This window comes from Neofelis nebulosa, chromosome 1 (assembly GCF_028018385.1).
Source record: "Neofelis nebulosa isolate mNeoNeb1 chromosome 1, mNeoNeb1.pri, whole genome shotgun sequence".
In the NCBI taxonomy this organism is placed as follows: Eukaryota; Metazoa; Chordata; class Mammalia; order Carnivora; family Felidae; genus Neofelis; species Neofelis nebulosa.
The window spans coordinates 199,227,723-199,248,819 of NC_080782.1; the positions used below are offsets into that span (position 1 = coordinate 199,227,723).

Sequence of the window (21,097 nt, forward strand, 5' to 3'; positions counted from 1 at the left end):
TCTCCCTTTATATGTGAGGGCACGTTTACCCTTTGCTGCTTTCGGAATTTTCTCTTTATCCTTGTATTTTGCCAGTTTCACTATGATATGTCGTGCAGAAGATCGATTCAAGTTACGTCTGAAGGGAGTTCTCTGTGCCTCTTGGATTTCAATGCCTTTTTCCTTCCCCAGTTCAGGGAAGTTCTCAGCTATAATTTCTTCAAGTACCCCTTCAGCACCTTTCCCTCTCTCTTCCTCCTCTGGGATACCAATTATGTGTATATTATTTCTTTTTAGTGTATCACTTAGTTCTCTAATTTTCCCCTCATACTCCTGGATTTTTTTATCTCTCTTTCTTTTAGCTTCCTCTTTCTCCATAACTTTATCTTCTAGTTCACCTATTCTCTCCTCTGCCTCTTCAATCCGAGCCGTCGTGGTTTCCATTTTGTTTTGCATTTCGTTTAAAGCGTTTTTCAGCTCCTCGTGACTGTTCCTTAGTCCCTTGATCTCTGTGGCAAGAGATTCTCTGCTGTCCTGTATACTGTTTTCATGCCCAGCGATTAATTTTATGACTATTATTCTAAATTCACTTTCTGTTATATTATTTAAATCCTTTTTGATCAGTTCATTAGCTGTTGTTATATCCTAGAGATTCTTCTGAGGGGAATTCTTCCGTTTGGTCATTTTGGATAGTCCCTGGAGTGGTGAGGACCTGCAGGGCACTTCCCCTGTGCTGTGGTGTATAACTGGAGTTGGTGGGCGGGGCCGCAGTCCGACCTGATGTCTGCCCCCAGCCCACCGCTGGGGCCACAGTCAGACTGGTGTGTGCCTTCTCTTCCCCTCTCCTAGGGGCGGGATTCACTGTGGGGTGGCGTGGCCCGTCTGGGCTACCTGCACACTGCCAGGCTTGTGGTGCTGGGGATCTGGGGTATTAGCTGGGGTGGGTAGGCAAGGTGCATGGCGGCAGGAGGGGCAGGCTTAGCTCGCTTCTCCTTAGGTGATCCACTTCAGGAGGGGCCCTGTGGCAGCGGGAGGGAGTCAGATCCGCTGCTGGAGGTTTGGCTCCGCAGAAGCACAGAGTTGGGTGTTTGCGCGGAGCGAGCAAGTTCCCTGGCAGGAACTGGTTCTCTTTGGAATTTTGGCTGGGGGATGGGCGGGGGAGATGGCGCTGGGGAGCGCCTTTGTTCCCCGCCAAGCTGAGCTCTGCCGTCCAGGGGCTCAGCAGCTCTCCCTCCCTTTGTCCTCCAGCCTTCCCGCTTTCTGAGCAGAGCTGTTAACTTATGACCTCCCAGACGCTAAGTCGCGCTTGCTGTCGGAACACAGTCCGTCCGGCCCCTCCGCTTTTGCTAGCCAGACTCGGGGGCTCTTCTTGGCTGGCGAGCCGCCCCTCCGCCCCGGCTCCCTTCCGCCAGTCCGTGGCGCGCGCACCGCCTCGCCGCCCTTCCTACCCTCTTCCGTGGGCCTCTCGTCTGCGCTTGGCTCCGGAGACTCCGTTCTGCTCCATAGAGATATTTTTAAACTAAAACTAATCCACTATAATTAGTTAAGAGTCATTTGCATATTGGAAATAGTCTCTGAACTCTTTTTTAATGCAAATGTCACTTTGTACTCATATGTTAAAATTTGTAAATATTTCCATCTATGTCATGAATCCATTTATCTAAAACCTAAGCCTCAAATTTCCAGTTAAACTTTTTGATTATGAGTTATAGTTTTCCAAGACACAAACACAGAATTGAAGCACTGTCTTTTGAATGTGCTTCTTTTTTTCCCCTTTTATTTGGTATTTAACTGTTTATCTGGATAAGATATTCCTAGAGTGTGCTCCTAATAAAAGAAAGTTTCTTATGGTCAACTAACCCCATGTTTCTCCAAAACAGTGAAAAAGGGAGAGAAGAATTTATGGAAGCCAACTTCAGCAATATATACATTTATCACTGGAAAAGCTAATTGTTTTCCTTTTAAAGAAAGGAAAAGGCTTAGATGTAGAAAAATATTCTTTGATACAGAGATGACCAAAAGCTATATCAAAATACTTTTTTTCCATTTACTTTATAAAGACCATTAGGGTCTTGTTAGAAATAGATATTCTCTTTGCCGGTCAAAAAAAATTTTTAATTACTGAAAGAGAAAAACAGTAGTCCTTTTAAAACATCCATTAGAGATATTCTATCCTATTCCATACCATTAAATTTATTTTTTTGTTTTTCTTGTTTAGTGTTTAAAATGAAGGTGGATAGGAAGTCAACACTAAGATTTCAGTGTACAAAAAGTGCAATGTAGCCAAGAATTTAATTGAACATCTTCTTTCAATATTCCAAAGCATCAGGAAACTAATATATTACATTCCTTATTCACCCTCAGAACTTTTATGTTACCTTTCCTACATGTCATATAAGTTATCTTATTTGTTTTATATTCTTCCTGTCATCTCCAACAATTTATGTGTCATGTGATGGCTAAATAAATTTACTTAATTAAGGTTAAAATTATAGTGTTAAAATTAATTAATTATATGCTGCCATCATATGCTAACTTATTCACTCAGTACATATTTGAGTACACATATTGTCAAGTTTCTTACTGATGGGTAAGAAAAGGTCAGTGAGTCAATATTAAATTTTCAACTTATTAATTTTTCTAAATATGTGTGACAGATTTAACTGTCATTTGAAATGAAATATTGATTCATTAGGAAAGAGAAAGTGATAGTGAAATAGTAAAAGAAAGAAAGAAAAAAAAAAGAAAAAGAAAGAAAGAAAGAAAGAAAAAGAGAAGATAAAGAACAACAGAGGAAGAAGAAAATAAGAGAGACAATGGATGTGTTCAAAGAAATGTACACAGAAGCATTTGGGGGAATGAAACTCTCGTGTAGCAAAAGAAAAACATAATATAGCTTCAAACAGCTGGTCTTACTCTATCCCTCCTTCAGGTGCTAGATTTTTGGTATAAAAGTTCTTAGTTTCACTGTTGGAAACTTTGCCTACTATACGACTTTCCAACCGCTTGCAAACTTAAAGAGATAAAGAGAATTGTTTTCATTTTTATTGATTTTTTGTATTTGAAAGGATTTTAAACTATACCTGAGATATCTTAAAATAAATATATATTTATGAAGATTGTTAATGTAATTTGTTGAAGGTTATTTTTTAATTTCTTTTCCCACACAGCCTTATGGCCAACAGAGGCAACTATATTCAATTTATAATCAGGTTTCATAAGAGGAAAGGGAATGGAAAAAGTGATTTCTAGAAGTTTCTTTACAACCCATGTAATTAAATGACAATAAATAGTATTGAATAGAAAATAAAATCCATTCTGTTTCTCATGGAAGCCTTCCATTTTACTCATATTTTCTGTCAATGTAATTAATTCCTATTACATTTTGCATTTTTCTCAATATAGGGGTAAAATCATAGGCATTAGGCTTCTAATTTTAACTACTGATGTCATATACTCATTCCTATAAAAAATATTATTAACAGTAATTGTGTATTATTCACAGATATTGGCTGACTTAGAAAACCATGCATTATTTAAGAATGATCTGGAATGTCAAAAACTGATTCTGGAAGCAATGAAATATCATCTATTGCCAGAAAGAAGAACTTTAATGCAAAGTCCAAGAACTAAACCTAGAAAATCTACAGTTGGAACTCTGTATGCTGTAGGAGGAATGGATAACAACAAAGGTATACAATTCTTTGTTTCTTTCTTGGGGGGTTGTTTGTTTTGTTTTGTTGTTACATTTCTTGATCTATATATAATACAACCTGTATCAGACCATGTCACAATTTTAATATTGCAATCTGTATAATACCAATAAACCTCACATGCTTTACACATTAAGATTTAATATTAAGGGGAAAATTAAAAGAACATCTCTTATTTTCAGCTGTAGTTGCTGCTTTTGCTTTTTATTCATCTTTAAATCCTTTATCTCTTGTGCATTATGTGCCAGGCTTCATATGAAATGAAAACGGGACTTAAAACACTTACTTACAAACACAGGCCAAATAATTGATTGGATATATTGACAACTATATTTCAATTCTAATTAAAAGAAATATAACATTCCAGGTACATGCTTGCTAAAAGCAATATTATGAAGAAGAGAGTTTCTGTTTTTGATGCATTTGGAATCTTACACAGAAGCCTGGCAAATAAATAGACAACTATAAACAAATGTAATGACTGTGACAGTTATATTTTATAAATTTAACTGTGATTACCAATTTTGCTGTTCAAAGGGAATTGAATGATTCATTTAAAAGTTGAACACATACATTTGAAGGTCTCATTCTTTTCTGTAATTAGTGGAAAAAGATCAATGAATATTTGTCTTCTTCAACTTATCTTATGTTGTGAGTTCACAAGACAACGTAACTGTCATTTGTTTGTATTTGGTAAGTGATATAATTATCCACCATACATTTAATATACACGTAAAAGTTGGCAACGACAGAGTGTGGTCACATGTTCAATCTCTATTAAATATATTTGTTATTAAAGAATTAGAGGGAAGCAACAAAACTTAATTCCACCATTGTGAATTGAGATCCCAAAACAGCAGCTAAAGGGAAATAATTTAGGGAAGACACATATTCCCATATTTTGTCTGTCATGAAGATATCTTGTGGCTGGCTGTTAGATGGTGTTCACTTGTTTATTTTTTGACAAGTTTAATTTCTGTTTACTGGGACATTGATTTTTCATAGCCATCACATTAAATGAGCACTAGGTAATTTATATTTATATATGCATATATATGAGTACACATATATGTATATGTGGTGGTTTTATGATGTTTCAAATTTTAAAGTCAAATGAGTCATTATTTTTTTAAAAACACTGTGTTAGAGGTGTCTGGGTGGCTCAGTCAGGTGAGCATCTGACTCTTGATTTTGGCTCAGGTAATGATCCCAGGGTCTTGAGAGCCTGCCCCCAGTTGGGCTCTGCACTGGACATTGAGCCCACTTAAGATTCTCTCTCCTTCTCCCTCTGCTCCTTCCCTGCTCTCTCTCTCTCTCTCTCTGTAAAAGAAGAAAGAAAGAAAGAAAGAAAGAAAGAAAGAAAGAAAGAAAGAAAGAAAAAAGAAAGAAAGAAAGAAAGAACACTGTATTCTACAGAAAGAGTGCCCATACAAGAACCATTCCACTTGAAAATATGCACACAATATTTTTTTTTTCTAAAGAAGAAGAATACAAAGAAGAGGAGGAGCAGGGGAAGGAATTAGGGAAGAGGAAGAGGAGGAGGAAGAGGAGGGAGAGGCAGAGGAGGAACATTTATTGAATCTGTTTTGTTTCTGATGAAGGCTGAATAATAAACATAAATTAAAATAGATACAAAAATTATTATACTATCGCGGCACCTGGGTGGCTCAGTTGGTTAAGTGTTCAGCTCTTGGTTTCGGCTCAGGTCATGATCTTACAGTGTCATGAGTTCAAGCCCTGGGTCAGGCTCTGTGCCAGCAGTGCTGAGCCTGCTTGGGATTCCGTCTCCCTCTCACTCTGCCCCTCCCCAACTCGCACTGTCTCCATCTCTCTCAAAATAAATAAATAAACTTAAAAAAAAAAGAATGTTTAAAAAAATTACTGTACTATTAAAGAACGAAAGGGCATGACTGAATTTGAATTTTTAAATCTAGTGATTTCACGTTGTTATAGCATAAAAGAACATGAGACTATGGAGTCTACTGAGTTAAACTGTTGCCAGCATTTGAATTTCTCTCAACAGTCTTTGAGATTGAAGAAATTCTTTAAAAATTGATCTTTCTTAATGATTCTGAGTTTTCTTTCACTTTAGAATTGAAAATACCAACAATTTACTTATTGTTACACATATTCAGTAAGATAGAGGCGTAAAAGAATGTGATAATACAGGAGGTTTCAAAAGATATTCCAGATTAAATCAGCAATACAACAGAAAAAATTATTTGAGGGAACCTTTAGGAATTTTTACCATATCCTTAGCCCTATAGGAATCAGATATTAATATCCCATAAACTTAGATACAAATCTAAAACTTAATACCAAACCTCAGAGATCCTTTTTTCCTAGTGAAGCAGAAACATATAAAAGCCCAATGTTTCAAGGGATTTAAAGGGCAAATAGAACATTTTCAAGGTAATCCCTCCTATTTGCATCATGCTTTTACTGCTTTAACAGTGATTTCTACACCTTATTCACTTGTATAATCTTTAAATAAGCATTAAAATTTTATCTTAAAATTGTGTTTTCTTGGAAGATAATAAAAATGGAATAAAATGCAAAAAACATCAAAAGAAAAAAACTACAGCAAAAAAAATTGGAATTTACTTGGCATGATTATTTTGAAAAGTAACACAATACATAATACTCAGTGTGGCATTTTTGAAATTATTTACACATTTATATTGTGCTATATATAGGGCTATATAAACATTTTGTTGGATTCCTCTTCAGCTCCATAATTCCTGAGATTAAGATGACATCGCATGCGATAGATAAACTATGGGTACAACGCTTGCAGATTCTCCAGAGATATGCAAATTGAGAGCATGGTTTTCTCTGTTCCTTCTTCTTATAATCATATGTGTACACATTCAGTGCTGATGCACAGCTTTTGTACATCTATTTTGTGTCAGGCTCTGCATTAAGAACTTGTGTACCACGGTGAACATTATGAATATAACCCCTACTTCACAGAGCTACCAAGTTAATCTGGGGAAACAAATAGTAAACAAACACCCAAATAAAACGAATGTTATACAAAGGGAATTGCAGGTGGAAGGAGCATAATGGCTGAAGAGCAAACCTGGTCTAGTCTAGAAAAGTAAGGAAGTACACAGAACATGTCTGCTCTTTTGTTGTGGTTGTTGTCGTTTTCCCAGCAGAAATCTAAAGAACTATTAGGCATTAGTTTAGCACATTGTTGGAATGAGAGGTTGGTCTTGGTGGGGAGTTCCAGACTGTAGGTACATCAAAGGAGAATGTTTAGTGTTGAAGAAAAGTGACATCTTCCAAAAAATGGAGTGAAATCCCTTATGGCTGAATTATAGCCAGTAGGGAAATGAAAGCATGGTAGTGAAGGAGAGACACAGTAGGCTTCAGTGAGGCACTTTACAGGATCAATTCTGATTTGTAGCTACAGAGGTCTTGAAAGGCTGGTTAAGCAGCCTTTGAAATCAGGGGGTGCCTATTCAAATGCAAGAGTGTCACTTAAAATCTCTAGTATACTTTACTCTTTCTCAGTATTATATCCGTTTCTGTAAAAATTATATTCATTAAATGAGATGAAGTATTATGTAAAGAGGTTAAAGTAAAACACAAGGCATTCCAACATGTTTCGTACCAAAGGGACTCCCAAGGGACTCAGCAGAAACCTGGTCTGAACTTCCTAATCATGTGGAATAAGGCCAAGGCATGTAGGAACTTTGGAGACATGAGACTATCGGGGTGCTGTGAAATAACGGTGATACGGCACAGGGAAGGGAAGAAGACAAAAAGATATTCATATAAATGACATTTATATTTATATCATGATATATATGGTAAGTACCTTTTATGCTAATATGAACATTCAAAAATGTTCATTTTTGATGTTCAAATGAACATCAAAAATGATGAATCAAATGAGAAAAAAGACTCAAGCCATAAATAGAAGTTTGCAGTGTTTTAGAAAGCATGATTTAATTCACTTTTATAACAGAAAAATACTGAAAAATATTTAAGAACATAGCAATATATAGCACATTTTAAGTCCAATTAAAAGATTATTATATGTATTCATATTTGTTCTACTATGAATTGAGAAATGAGTGGACATAAAATTAAATATAATTTTTAAAAAGGCAATAATCATAAGCTGTTTTTATAAGGAGACTGATTTTCTTTAAATGATGTCAACTGAAATCAAATACAGATTTAAATCAGTGCAGTGAGTTGTATTGATCAATTGGGTGTTTTGCTAAGAAATTTATTAAAAATCACACAGTAATCATCATAAATTTTTAAAAAGGTTGATTTAAAGATAAAACACCAATTGTTTACTTTCAAGTGCTTGCATTGACTTATGTATGAGTCATGTAAACTATGAAATAAAATTTGGTGATAGTGTTTAAGGGAAAATATTGGCATGAAAATATCTTTATTGGGTATATATTCTGATATTAACTGATTACTAGACAATTCCTTAGAAATAGGAATAGTTTGGTTTTGTACCTATCAGAAAATAGTTTTTTTTTTTTGGAGATAACTTTTTTCAATCTAGTAAACCACATATTGAAAATCTGATAAAACTACAACAGTATAGATAAGAAAAATCAAGTATTAGCTTATAACTTAAGCACAATCCCTGTTAACAGCACGGTATATTTCTTTTCTCCAATTTCTACGTGTGTGTGTGTGTGTATAGCCATAACTATATATCTACATTTATATAGAGATATACCTATTTACATTTGTCTTCATCTCGGTCTCTGTGCTTATCTAGATAAGGTTTTAAATATATGTTGGTTTATTAGCCTACTTGAAATTATTTGTGTTGCTTTTATTCATTATTTCTATTACATCTGTTAATTTATATTTCATTAAAATTTTAAAATACATCATATCAAGAAGCTTACTAATTTTTACTCATATGAAAACACCACAACTTCTTTGAGCTTAGTCCTATTATTAAACACTTGGTAGGATCCAATTCTGTTTTCTTTATTTTTTTTTTTTTCAACTTTTTTTTTTTTTTTTTAAATTTATTTTTGGGACAGAGAGAGACAGAGCATGAACGGGGGAGGGGCAGAGAGAGAGGGAGACACAGAATCGGAAACAGGCTCCAGGCTCTGAGCCACCAGCCCAGAGCCCGACGCGGGGCTCGAACTCACGGACCGCGAGATCGTGACCTGGCTGAAGTCGGACGCTTAACCGACTGCGCCACCCAGGCTCCCCTAATTCTGTTTTCTTTAAATGATGTGATCGTTAGCATCTGCATGCATCAAGAGTTATTCCTAACCTTTGAGTGTTCTTTATAAAGTTTACCAAATGAAAAATTACTGGGTGGGAAGGTAAAGTGGTTGTGACATATGAGCCAATTTCTTTCTGGAAAGTTTATAAGAATTTATAGCATCACCAAATTATACCATAGGGCCAGATTGTCTTCTAAACCAATTTTCTGCCTTACAAAAAGACCTTAATATAAAAATTTTCTAGCATAACAATAGTAGAAAAAATTACATAATGAGCTCCCATGTTTTGACATAACTTTATATTTTTTCTTAGTAATAATCGAGTTTTGAATATATTGAATTCTGAAGTATAAAATCATGTATATAATGATATAGAATGACATATTAGTTCCTTCTTTTTTATTTTTCCAAATTCTATTTCATTGTCTTGATCTAATTGCCTATATCATATAGTATAAAGTTCAATAGAAACAGTTCATTGGGGTAATCCTCTCATTTTCCTTATTTCTTTATTTTAATATTTTTTCTATATTTATTTATTTAGAATAAAGCTAATTTTTTACAAGTTTGCTGTAAATAATAGCATAGCGATACTTGGCGATTTCTGGAAAAATGATGCCTCTATATAGAGATTGTGAATAACATTACATTGTCTCAGAGAGAATTTACTTTCATTTTGGCAGACACTTGAGTAAGAGGAAAACCCATCTTCCAAATCAGGATTGGATGATTTGAGACTAAAATGCAGTATTTTGAGGACTGCTCTACCCCTAGTTTGTTTTCAATATCTATATGAGAGCTGTTCATCCATTGTGGGCCCTGAATACCCTTTTATTTTCAGAAGAATGAGCCCTAGCTAATTTTTAGCATTTTAGCTTCTATCTTCTGCCTAGATTTTTGCCTCTCATCAGATATGTCTTAAGAGCAAATGCACAGAGAAGACAAGCAACAATGCCCCACCATTCTCTCTTTTGAGGCTAAGGTCCTAACTGCCTTGGTTGTGTAGAAGTGCACGCACTTAAGTATCTTCCCTGCACCATGACATTGCCAAGGAGCCTGTGCAATGAATGTTCCCAGAGCTCTTGGTCTCTGGCTGCTTGTGAATCAGCATTTCTTATGGGGAAAAGGACCAAGAATTGTTCAGCTCACTTCAATGCTCATCTCTTCTATGGGTCTTTGACCTCTTAAGTGTTAGCTGCCTTTTTTAGTCACTAATGTCATTAAACAGCTAATTTCTGGAGTATTTTAAAACTGTCACTTTATGGTTACTGTCATGAAGATAGTCTTATACAAGCTTATCCATCCTGGTTACGCAGAGGCCCCTGTGGATTTGTAATTTCAACAGTGCCCATTTCTGAAAATTCTCTCTTTTGTGAGATTTATAAAATAATCATTCATGTTCTCATCTTACTTACTTTTAAATTTCATCCGTTATTTATTTAAATGTTTTTACATATTTATTTTCTATTCCGTAATGAATAATCTCAACATTTAAAAGATTGAGAGTCTAAGCGTTGTCTGTTGTTTCTGACAAGTCTCATTTTTGTTAATTTGATTCTTTTACTGTTGGATAATATTATTTTGAAGTCATAGTTCATTCGTCGGGCTTTGAGAGGACTCAATTGGGATGTTTGCCTCCAACAAGTTTAGCTTTAACCAAGAACTGGGGGCACCACTGACATAAGTCCTGTCAGTCCTCTTCAAAGCTCCAGACTTCACGCAAAGCCTCTGGTTCATTCTTCCACCTTATGGTAGGCCAAGGGCAGGTGCTCCAGATCCTATCACAGGTGTAGACATCTTTCCTGAGGAAGTGCTGGCTTTTGTATTTGGTTAGCTCTCTCTCAGGTTTTATCTCACTATTCTTTCAGATATTTGGTTGTGCCCTTCTCACTTTCGTTGAAGTCCAGCAATGCAAAAAAATAGTGTTATGATAGTAATTTTCTCAGGTGTCTTGGTGTTATAACTAGAGGGCATATCAACTGTCTTCTATTCTCCAATAAACAGAAGCCTCCTTTTTCTTTTCCATTTAGAATTTTTCTTCATAGATTATTTTACCTCTTTATGTCCTATACTTTTTGCAACGTAGGTATTTTGTTTAGAATTCAACTGTTAGCAGCCTGACTTTTTCCTATCTATCACATATTTATAAAGTAGATAATTGATACAACCATGGTTAAATAATTCTGAGTATTCACAAATTTGGGAGTACTATTCAAATATAACTTAAAAGTCTAAATCTTTAAAATAGAGATTATAATTCTAACTCAAAGTATTAAATTATATCATGTACTAAATTAGAACAGCTAGATACAACATAGATGATGATTCACTAGCAATTTGATCAAATCCCCACACATTCTCCTGATAGCAAATGTAATTCAAACTCAAGCTTAATTAGAAATTGATACATCTTGGGGCACCTGGGTGGCTCAGTCGGTTGAGCGTCCAACTTCGGCTCAGGTCATGATCTCACGGTTTGTGGGTTCAAGCCCCGCCTCGGGCTCTGTGCTGATGGCTCAGAGCCTGGAGCCTGCTTCAGATTCTGTGTCTCCCTCTCTCTCTGCCCCTCCCCTGCTCATGCTCTGTCTCTCTCTGTCTCAAAAATAAATAAAACATTAAAAAAAAGAAATTGATACATCTTGGATCTCTATGATCATTAGCAGATATTCAGAACTACAAGTATAAATTAATAAGTATATTTATTCTAATGTAATAGATCAATATTGTTACTTCTAGTAGGCTTTTGGTAAATATTTGTCATATTTAGTTTACAACTTATTTAACTGATCTTAGTAGATGTCCAAAATGAACAAATCTTGTACATATATATATATATATAGCAATAACTTTGAAGTAGAACATTTATGAGTATAAATTGTGTTCATATGAAATTCTCCTTTTTTATAATTGAAGATCTAAAAAACAAACTGTAAATAGGAGATTGCTATTACCTAAATAATTTTCCTAATATAATCCTTCAAGCAGAAAAAAATATCACGAATCTATATCAGGTCCTCAGTAACTGAACATTGAAGAATGTTAAAATTATTTCATCAATGTCATACTTTGAATACCTATTTATTTTTTAAAAAATATTTATTTTGAGAGAGAAAGTGAGAGAGAGAGAGTGGGGGAGGGGCAGAGAGAGAAAGAGAGAGAGAGGGGATCCCAAGCAGGCTCTGCCATTCAGAACAGTGCCCCACATGGGGCTTGATCTCAGTAACCATGAGATAATGACCTGAGCTGAAATCAAGAGTCCTACTGGGCCACCCAGGTGACCCTCAGTACTTCTTCTTTTTTTTTTTTTTTTTAATATTTTAATGTTTATTTATTTTTAAGAGAGAGAGGGTGTCAGAGTACGAGCGGGGGAGAGGCAGAGAGAGAGGGAGATACAGAATCCAAAGCAGACTCCAGGCTCTGAGCTGTCAGCACAGAGCTCAATATGGGGCTCAAACTCACAAAATGTGAGATCATAACCTGAGCTGAAGTTGGACGCTTAACCGACTGTGCGACCCAGGTGCCCCCTTCAATACTTACTTCTAAGCATCACCATATACAAAATTTCATTTACTTTGTACAACAAACATGTTGAGAGCATATTCTTAATTATTTGATTTTGAGAAAGGTTGGTATTTTTTTTTTTTTCGAGAGCGAGAGAGAGCATGCCCAAGCAGGAGAGGGGCCAAGGGAAAGGGAAGGAGAGAATTATAAGCAGGTTCCACACAGAGCCCTACCAGAGGCTGGATCTCATGACTGAATATCATGACCTGAGCTGAAATCAAGAGTTGGATGCTTAACAAACTGAGCCACTCCAGCACCCCTGAGAAACATTCTTAATTTGTACCTTTTACTAAGTATGTTAAGATAGATTTTAAATGAAGAGATCTGTGTAATTCCAAAATCAGTGTTATTTCTCCTACCCTTTTGCCCACATTTAACCTATTAACGATGAGATGTGTTGAAAGTGACTTTTTTAAATGCCACCATAAAAGCCTGATGTACTTTTAATATTTAATATGATTTTTCTTTAGGATTTTACTGACATTTAGGACTAGTTCTCTAGGGAACACATTAGGAATATAAGAAAGTAGGTAATTGAGAAAATTAAATATTCTCTATTATATTTATTTCTCTTTCATGTTTTGTAAATTAATTTTTATTCACACAGAATTATAAATATTTTAAGTATTTCCCCTTAATTTAAAATTCTCTATTTGATCAATTTCTCATAAGCTTTACCTTTCAATAACGCATCTTCAAAATGGAATATAATAGGCATTTTATAAGAATTCAGACTGTATTTTAAATTTTATTCTAAGGATAGATATGAAGAACTATTAAATTAGTATTTTTAGATAACAAAAACATGTATTTGCTTAATCTCCAGAATATTCACATACATGAATACAAATTTATAAAGATCACATTCAGTATATTGTTTTAAAAATAAAAGTTTATTAAAAGTGTTCAAAATATTCTTTTTTGTTTAACTTTTATGTTGATATTATTTCCTCAAAGAACAAATTATCCATGTGAAAAAAGGAACTTTTAGATACATATAAAATACATGGTATAATTATTAAATAAAAGCAGTGTAATTCAAACAAAGTCATTATACTTCCTGCTATAAAAAGCCATTAATATCCTGTCTAGAATATACCCTATCAGCAATATTTCCATCTAACTTGGCTTCAAATGTCTCTCATCAGAATTGCTCTGCCTTCCATAACTAATCAGTTATCAGAGCCTGCCTGATTTACATCAGCATTTCCACTACATTGATTGAAGCTTTATCACCTTATGCCTACAAACCTGGGGTAATGCATGTGTTTCTCAGATAAACTTATTTTTTCTCACAGCACATAAATAAGCTACATAATGATCTCCCTACCTCTAGTCTCTTTCAGTTCTACATATCCAGCTCACTACTGGCAAACCAATTTGTCATGACTTTTAACATAATCACTAAATGCAAAATAATGAATAATAATAATAATCCTTCATTAGTCACCTAGATAGAGCCCATTCTTTATTAGTGTATGTATCCTTCACTGGCTATCATTTCAAATTTAACCGGCAGATTTTCCCTATTTTCTCTCCATCAAAAATGTCTTGATATAAAATCTCTAATCTTTATCAAATTTCACAACTCATTTCCTCAGGTTTGAAGCTTTACACAAGTCACAATACTATCCATACATGTACATTGTCTTTTGTTTCAGTGTCTTTTATCTTTCATCACCCCTGCCTTTACTAGTCTGACCCTACTTAAAATCCTCCCACCCCTTAGCTGCATCTTGTCCATCTTTTATAATATCTTAGCATTTCATACTTACCACTTTTATTACACCAATCCAGTTACATTGAAAACATCAGTTTTTTAAGTATTTCATTTTCCCAAAATTTTATAAAAATTTTGAGCATATAGAAGTTAAAAGAATCATACGGTGAATATCCATATATTCAGCTTGGATTTTATAGTTAACACTTTGCTCATCCATCAAATTTTGTAATGCATTCAAAGTTCTAGACATAGACACACTTCACCCTAAAAACATTGGCATGCTTATTAACTAGATTTGAATATTTTTAGAGCTTTTAGGTGAAATTAACATAGAGTAAAATGCATAAATCTTAAGTGTAACCTTAAATTAGTTTTTTTTCCAAATATATATACCTATATAATTCAAACCTCTAACAAGATAGAGAACATTGCCATTACCCCAGAAAGTTACCTCATATCCCTTTTTAATCAGCCCCAGCTTCCACAGCTCCAAAGAGAATTACTCCTTAATTTTTTTCAACTTAAATTAGTTTGGCCTATTCTTGAACTTCATATGGACGTAATTACACATTTCACATTCTTTAAGGTTTCTGTCAATCAGTATAATATTTTTTTAACTTGTTTGATTTTTTATTTTGTTAAATTCACATCCAAATTAGTTAGCATATAGTGCAACAATGATTTTGGGAGTAGATTCCTTAGTGCCCCTTACCCGTTTAGCCCATCCCCCCTCCCACAATCCCTCCAGTAACCCTCAGTTTGTTCTCCATATTTATGAGTCTCTTTTCTTTTGTCCCCCTCCCTGTTTTTATATTATTTTTGTTTCCCTTCCCTTATGTTCATCTGTCTTGTCTCTTAAAGTCCTCATATGAGTGAAGTCTATGATTTTTGTCTTTCTCTGACTAATTTCACTTAGCATAATACCCTCCAGTTCCATCTATGTAGTTGCAAATGGCAAGATTTCATTCTTTTTGATTGCCGAGTAATACTCCACTGTATATATATACCACATCTTCTTTATCCATTCATCCATTGATGGACATTTGGGCTCTTTCCATACTTTGGCTATTGTTGATAGTGCTGCTATAAACATGGGGGTGCATGTGTCCCTTCGAAACAGCATACCTGTATCCCTTGGATAAATGCCTAGTAGTGTAATTGCTGGGTTGTAGGGTAGTTCTATTTTTAGTTTTTTGAGGAACCTCCATACTATTTTCCAGAGTGGCCGCACCAGCTTGCATTCCCACCAACAATGCAAAAGAGATCCTCTTTCTCCGCATCCTCACCAACATCTGTTGTTGCCTATTCTTTGTGGCCACTGCACATTTATGTTTAAGAGGTATATCAGCTGATGTTATAAGATACATGATCTGCAAAAAAAAAAAAAATGTGTGGAAAATACCACTGCAAATATGTCTTTACTTCTTAAGAACTATACAAATATGTGACTAAATAAATCACAAAAAGTGCTGTTTTCACTATGCCTAATCATTACTAAACTTTTTTTTTTCTTTTTCATGGTTTTATTCTCCTAATAATAACATTTCGTATGTTGAATAGCAACCTGGACGTTTTGGCATCTTTTATGAATATGAAATATTATTTGATACACCAGAATTACAGGATATATTTTTATTTAACATCAAAGCTTTTGAAGGATTGTATGTTAGTTGTGTTTCACACTCAAGTCGTCTTGGTGTCTGACTTCTAGGGAATTCTTTAAGACCATGCAGCATTAATGTGGTTCAGAAATACAAATGTACACTTATAGATAATGATCCATACAAATAATGATATATCCACCAAGAGGCAATTTAAGTGTGAGAGCAAATTTCATGAATAAATACCAAAGGGGATAAGCACATTTAATTTACTCTACCACATTGGAGTCATGTAAACTATATATATTACTCAAGGAATCCAACCATGCCTGCTGAGAGAGGGAGATAATAATTTCAATGATGAGGGTGATTCCAATTGCAATTTCTCTGGAGTAATAAGCAGGAGACAGGAAAAGTGAAAATGTTGATGCCTCAGAAAGTCCCAGTATCTGTGTCATGTAGGAGTATACTTGTACATTTATGCACTTTGTATTTTAAATAAAAGCAAATTATACACAAAAAGCTGAGCACTCCATTCTGTGTCAAAACACCAAACCAAATATAAATTCCTGTACTAGATTTAACTTTTGAAAAATATAGTTATATATACATATAGGTACATAATATACACATACATGTATACATATTTATGTAAGTCCCTATTAATGGGCATTTACTAGAAATATAAGGGATTTTTTTTTAATTCAATTATTTCAGGACTTAACTATAGATTTGAAGGCTTAACTCCTCACCAACAACCTGAAACACCTTTTGGTGCATGCCATTTACTCATTTTAGTAAAAATGAGACAATTAGAGTTGTGTGAGCTTTGGTAAGATGAGTAAGTATTCCAAATGTTAGTGTTTCTCATATACAGTAGGGATAATATAGTATTTCATATCTCTGAGACACTGTGACAAATACCGACAGGAACACATATAAAAACCTTAACTGAACACTGATTCAGTAAATGGTAGTGGGAGTAATATTTTGAAGAGTTATACATTATTCATTGCTGGTAATTTTTTTTCTATATTTATTTCTTTTTGAGAGAGAGAGAAACAGTGTGTGCATGAGTGGGGTTAGGGGCAGAAAGAGAGAAGGGGATAGAGGAACATGACTTGAGTCGAAGTCAGATGGTTAACCACCTGAACCACCCCCGTGCCCTCATCACTAGTAAATTTTTGTCCACACTTAAGCCTCTAGTCATTGGGGTTGAGACTTTGATGGTTCAAAGAACAAAGACACCTAAGAAGAAAAATCACACTAGTAAGCTTCTGACCTCTAGACAAAGTTTCATTTGAAAGGAAGTTTATGAACAACATGAAATTCACTTATAAAAACAGTTAGCTATGCTTTTGCATGAAAATTTGAATGTCAGGGGCGCCTGGGTGGCTCAGTCGGTTCAGTGTCCGACTTCGGCTTGGGTCATGATCTCATGGTTTATGAGTTCGAGCCCCGCATCGGGCTCTGTGCTGACAGCTCGGAGCCTGGATCCTGCTTCGGATTCTGTGTCTCCTTCTCTCTCTGCCCCTCCCCAACTTGTGCTCTGTCTCTCTAGGTCTCTCAAAAAATAAATAAATGTAATAAAAAATAATAATAAATTTGAATTGTCAGTATCAATTTAATATTTATCCAGATAAGAATTTGAAAGCAGAGGGGCACCTGGGTGGCTCAGTCTATTAAGCGTCCAACTTTGGCTCAGATCATGATCTCACGGCTGGTGCGTTTGATTCCCACTTCAGGCTCGGTGCTGACAGCTCAGAACCTGGAGCCTGCTTCTGATTCTGTGTCTCCCTCTCTCTCTGCTCCTTCCATGCTCATGCTCTCTCTGTCTCTCAAAAAGAAATAAACGTTAAAAAAATTAAACAAATTTTAAAAGCAGATATTATACTTTAAGGATAATTAAGTTAAGTTTATTTTATAGCAGTTATACAAATAAATTACTTTCATTTAGTATACTACTCTTAAGCTTGACTCCATCTATTGTCATAAGGTTTTAGTTAGAGACATTTTTTGTTGTACAAAATTCTAATTTCCTTTTAAGTTTCTTGTTTACAGGTGACCATTGCCAATGTCTACCTATGAAGCATGGTCATGAATAAATAACAACTTCATATATTTGACAGTCTTAACTATAATTCTATTAGATTAAAATAATTTTTATATAGGTGTTCACATTTTGATTAGAAAATTCAACTTTCTGAGAATTCTGCTATCACTTTTTCTCCAAAATTAGGAAAAAATAGATTTTGTTGTGTTTTTTTCCTTAAATTTCTGCCCCAATTATTGGAAAGTATTAATTATGAAATTGGATTTTTTAAACTTTTTTAATGTTTATTCATTTTTGAGAGAGAGATTGAGAAACAGAGCATGAGCAGGGCAGGGGCAGAGAGGCAGACACAGAATCTGAAGCAGGTTCCAGGCTCTAGCTGTCAGCACAGAGCTGGATACGGGGCTCGAATCCATGAACTGTGAGATCATGACCTAAGCCAAAGTCAGACGCTTAACTGAGCAACCAAGGCGCCCCTATGAAATTGGACTATAACTGTCTCACTGCTATAGCTGGTTCCTCAGCATTTCTTGGGTTCCCAGATTACCAACTCATTCGTTTTGAATTTTCTAATTCTGGTACAAATATTCATACAAACTTCTAGTCACTGTTCTTTGTGCTGGCCAACTAAACAGCAAAAGTCACTGGCCTGTCATAGCTTAACTTATATTCAGGAGACAATAAACAAAAATACATGTTAGTATGAAATAATTCATTTGATGGTTAGTTATAGAGAAATATAAAGAAAGTGGGAGGGGGTGTACAGGATGAGGGGCCAGTGTTGCTGTTTTATGAAGATTGAGTAGGGAAGGCTACTCTAATAAAACTGGTACACAAATTACTATATGGAAATTCAATTTGTTCTTTCAAAAATGAAGACTTGTTTGATTTATTATAACCAACAAACATTGGTTAGGTGGCATTTTGCTTGTATTATATTGGCATCTAAGAGCAAGGGTTGGCAAACTATGGCCCACAGGCCCAATCTAGCCCACTATCGGTTTTGTATGGCTTTGGTTTTTATATCATAAGAATTGATGGGGCACCTGGGTAGCTCAGTTTGCTAAGCATCTGACTCTTGATTTCGGCTCAGGTCATGCTTTTACAGTTCATGAGTTCAAGTCCCTCATCAGACTCTGTACTGATAGTGTGGAGCCTGCTTGGGATATTCTCTCTCTCTCTCTCTCTCTCTGTTTCTCCTCAGCTTGTGCTCTCTCTCTCCCCCAAATTAAATAAATAAACTTAAAAAAAGCTAACTGGAAAAAATGTAAAGAAAAATATTTAGTGACTATTTGCATTTTGTGAAATTCATATTTCAATAGCCATTGAGTTTTATTGTACCTCTCTCATTTGTTTAGCTATTGTTTGTGGTTGTTTTTACTCTATAATAATCATATAGTTATAACAAATAGACCCAAAAGGAGACCCACAGCTACATTTTTTACTATCTGGCCCTTTATAGAAAGTTTTCCAACCCCAGCTATAGAAGAAAATAAACCTCTGTACAGTATTTCTAGGAAATTTGTATGTCAAACGCCACCTTCCCTTGACCCAACTTGAACGTATTGGCGGATGGAATGGACAGTTTCTGTACTTGTTCATGAGGTTCCACCACAAGCAACCTCCCAACCTCCCTGCTTATCTGCCTAAGAGCATTCTTTTTGGTATGAGAGCAAAGTCAGACTGCATGCACAGGAAGCCCAATAGTGCAAGTACAGGCTGGGGGTAAAAGCTCCAGAGGAAATCCTCAACCAACAGGGTAAGAAAGTCTGTGATTCTACTATAATTTCCCTTCTAGCATTATCACTGTTCTCTTTTATGCTCCACTTACCCCTTTGTTAGGCAATTCTCTCTTCAATTATCCTTTATTTATTCATTCATCTATTTATTTTTATTTCATTTTGGTAAAATGACAGTGACTTTATCACAGAGAGACAAAAAGGTGACACAATAGCCTGTGCATGAACTCAGTAACAGAAGTGCAATGAGCAATCACTTGCAGACTTTGAAAGAAGTGATGTGATTGGCCACTGATTGTAATGTACATCTGGTTTTTAAGTAGTGATTTGTGGACCACAGAACTAATAGCAAAGTTTGCATTTTATGCAATTTTTCACAGTTAATATTTTGCAGTAGTTGAAATTTGTTGCGGGGGTGGTGGTGTTATTTAACTAACCCATGGTAACTGAAATTCATGCATATCAGAACTATTCAAAGCAAACACTGTCTAATTTGAGGAGACATGTTAAATTATGCTGCTTGATACAAAGAAATAGGATTAGAATGTTAGGGTGTGAGGTTGATGGAAACTGCAAGGTCCTTCTTGTAGGCCTAAGTCTATGAAGCAGCCCTCTTTTCTTTGGCTGAAGGAGAATTAAGATTATGAGAGGCACTGCCCTCTTCTTGACACAAAGTGACCACAGTGAGCTTTCCTAAATACAGTTCCATCGCAGGTAAGCAGAGGGCCCTCTGGCTTAGGAGAAGCCATGTATGAGACTACAGTTGACCCTTGAACAGTGGGTGAGTTGGGGCACTGATCCCTACACAGCTGAAAATTTGTGTATAACTTTTGACTCCTCCAAAACTGAACTACTATTAGCCCACTGTTGACTGGAAACCTAACAAATAACATAAACAGTCTATTTACACGTTATTTTGTATGTGTAATATATTCTGTATTTTTAGAATAAAGTAAGCTAGAGAAAAGAAAATGTTATTAAGAAAATCATACAAAAGAGAAAATACATTTACAATACTGTGCAGTACCCAAACAAATTCCTCCTGTAAGTGGACCCACACAGTTCAAACCAGTGGTGTTCAAGGGTCAACTGTTTTTAGTTCCAAAGAAAGAGTAAGCAAATGGTTAAAAGCTTTTTCAGTTTGATATTCTTTGGAGGTAAGAGAGAAAAAATGAAATTGAAGTTTCATATCTTCTGTTTATCATTTCACACATGACAGCTGTGAACAATAAATGGAGCCTAAAGAGATACCCCAGATACACTGGTAGGAAGACCACACTGGCAGTGACTCTTCTCTTAGATTGTGATGGACTGAGTGTATAGTCTTTGATTTCAGCATATTTGTATTGCTTCCTTGTTGGTGCCCTGCTGCAGCCACAGGTCAATTAACAGCCAGGTTTCTGAGCAGAGAGTCCTACCTACTTCTTTCACATGAACTAAAAGCAAATCTTCTTAATAAAGGTAATAATAAGAAAAATGCTGATTAAAAACAAGGAAGCA

The 21,097-nt window shown here is 35.3% G+C and overlaps 1 protein-coding gene across 2 annotated transcripts in view; it reads left to right on the forward strand.

Moving 5' to 3' along the window:
- KLHL1 (kelch like family member 1) overlaps positions 1 to 21,097 on the forward strand; it is a 369,777-nt gene that overhangs the window by 247,420 nt on the left and 101,260 nt on the right. For both annotated transcript variants that reach the window (XM_058683193.1, XM_058683200.1), the window contains exon 6: positions 3,485 to 3,671. In XM_058683193.1, coding sequence (XP_058539176.1) covers positions 3,485 to 3,671 — 187 coding nt within the window. The remainder of the gene's footprint in view (positions 1 to 3,484; positions 3,672 to 21,097) is intronic.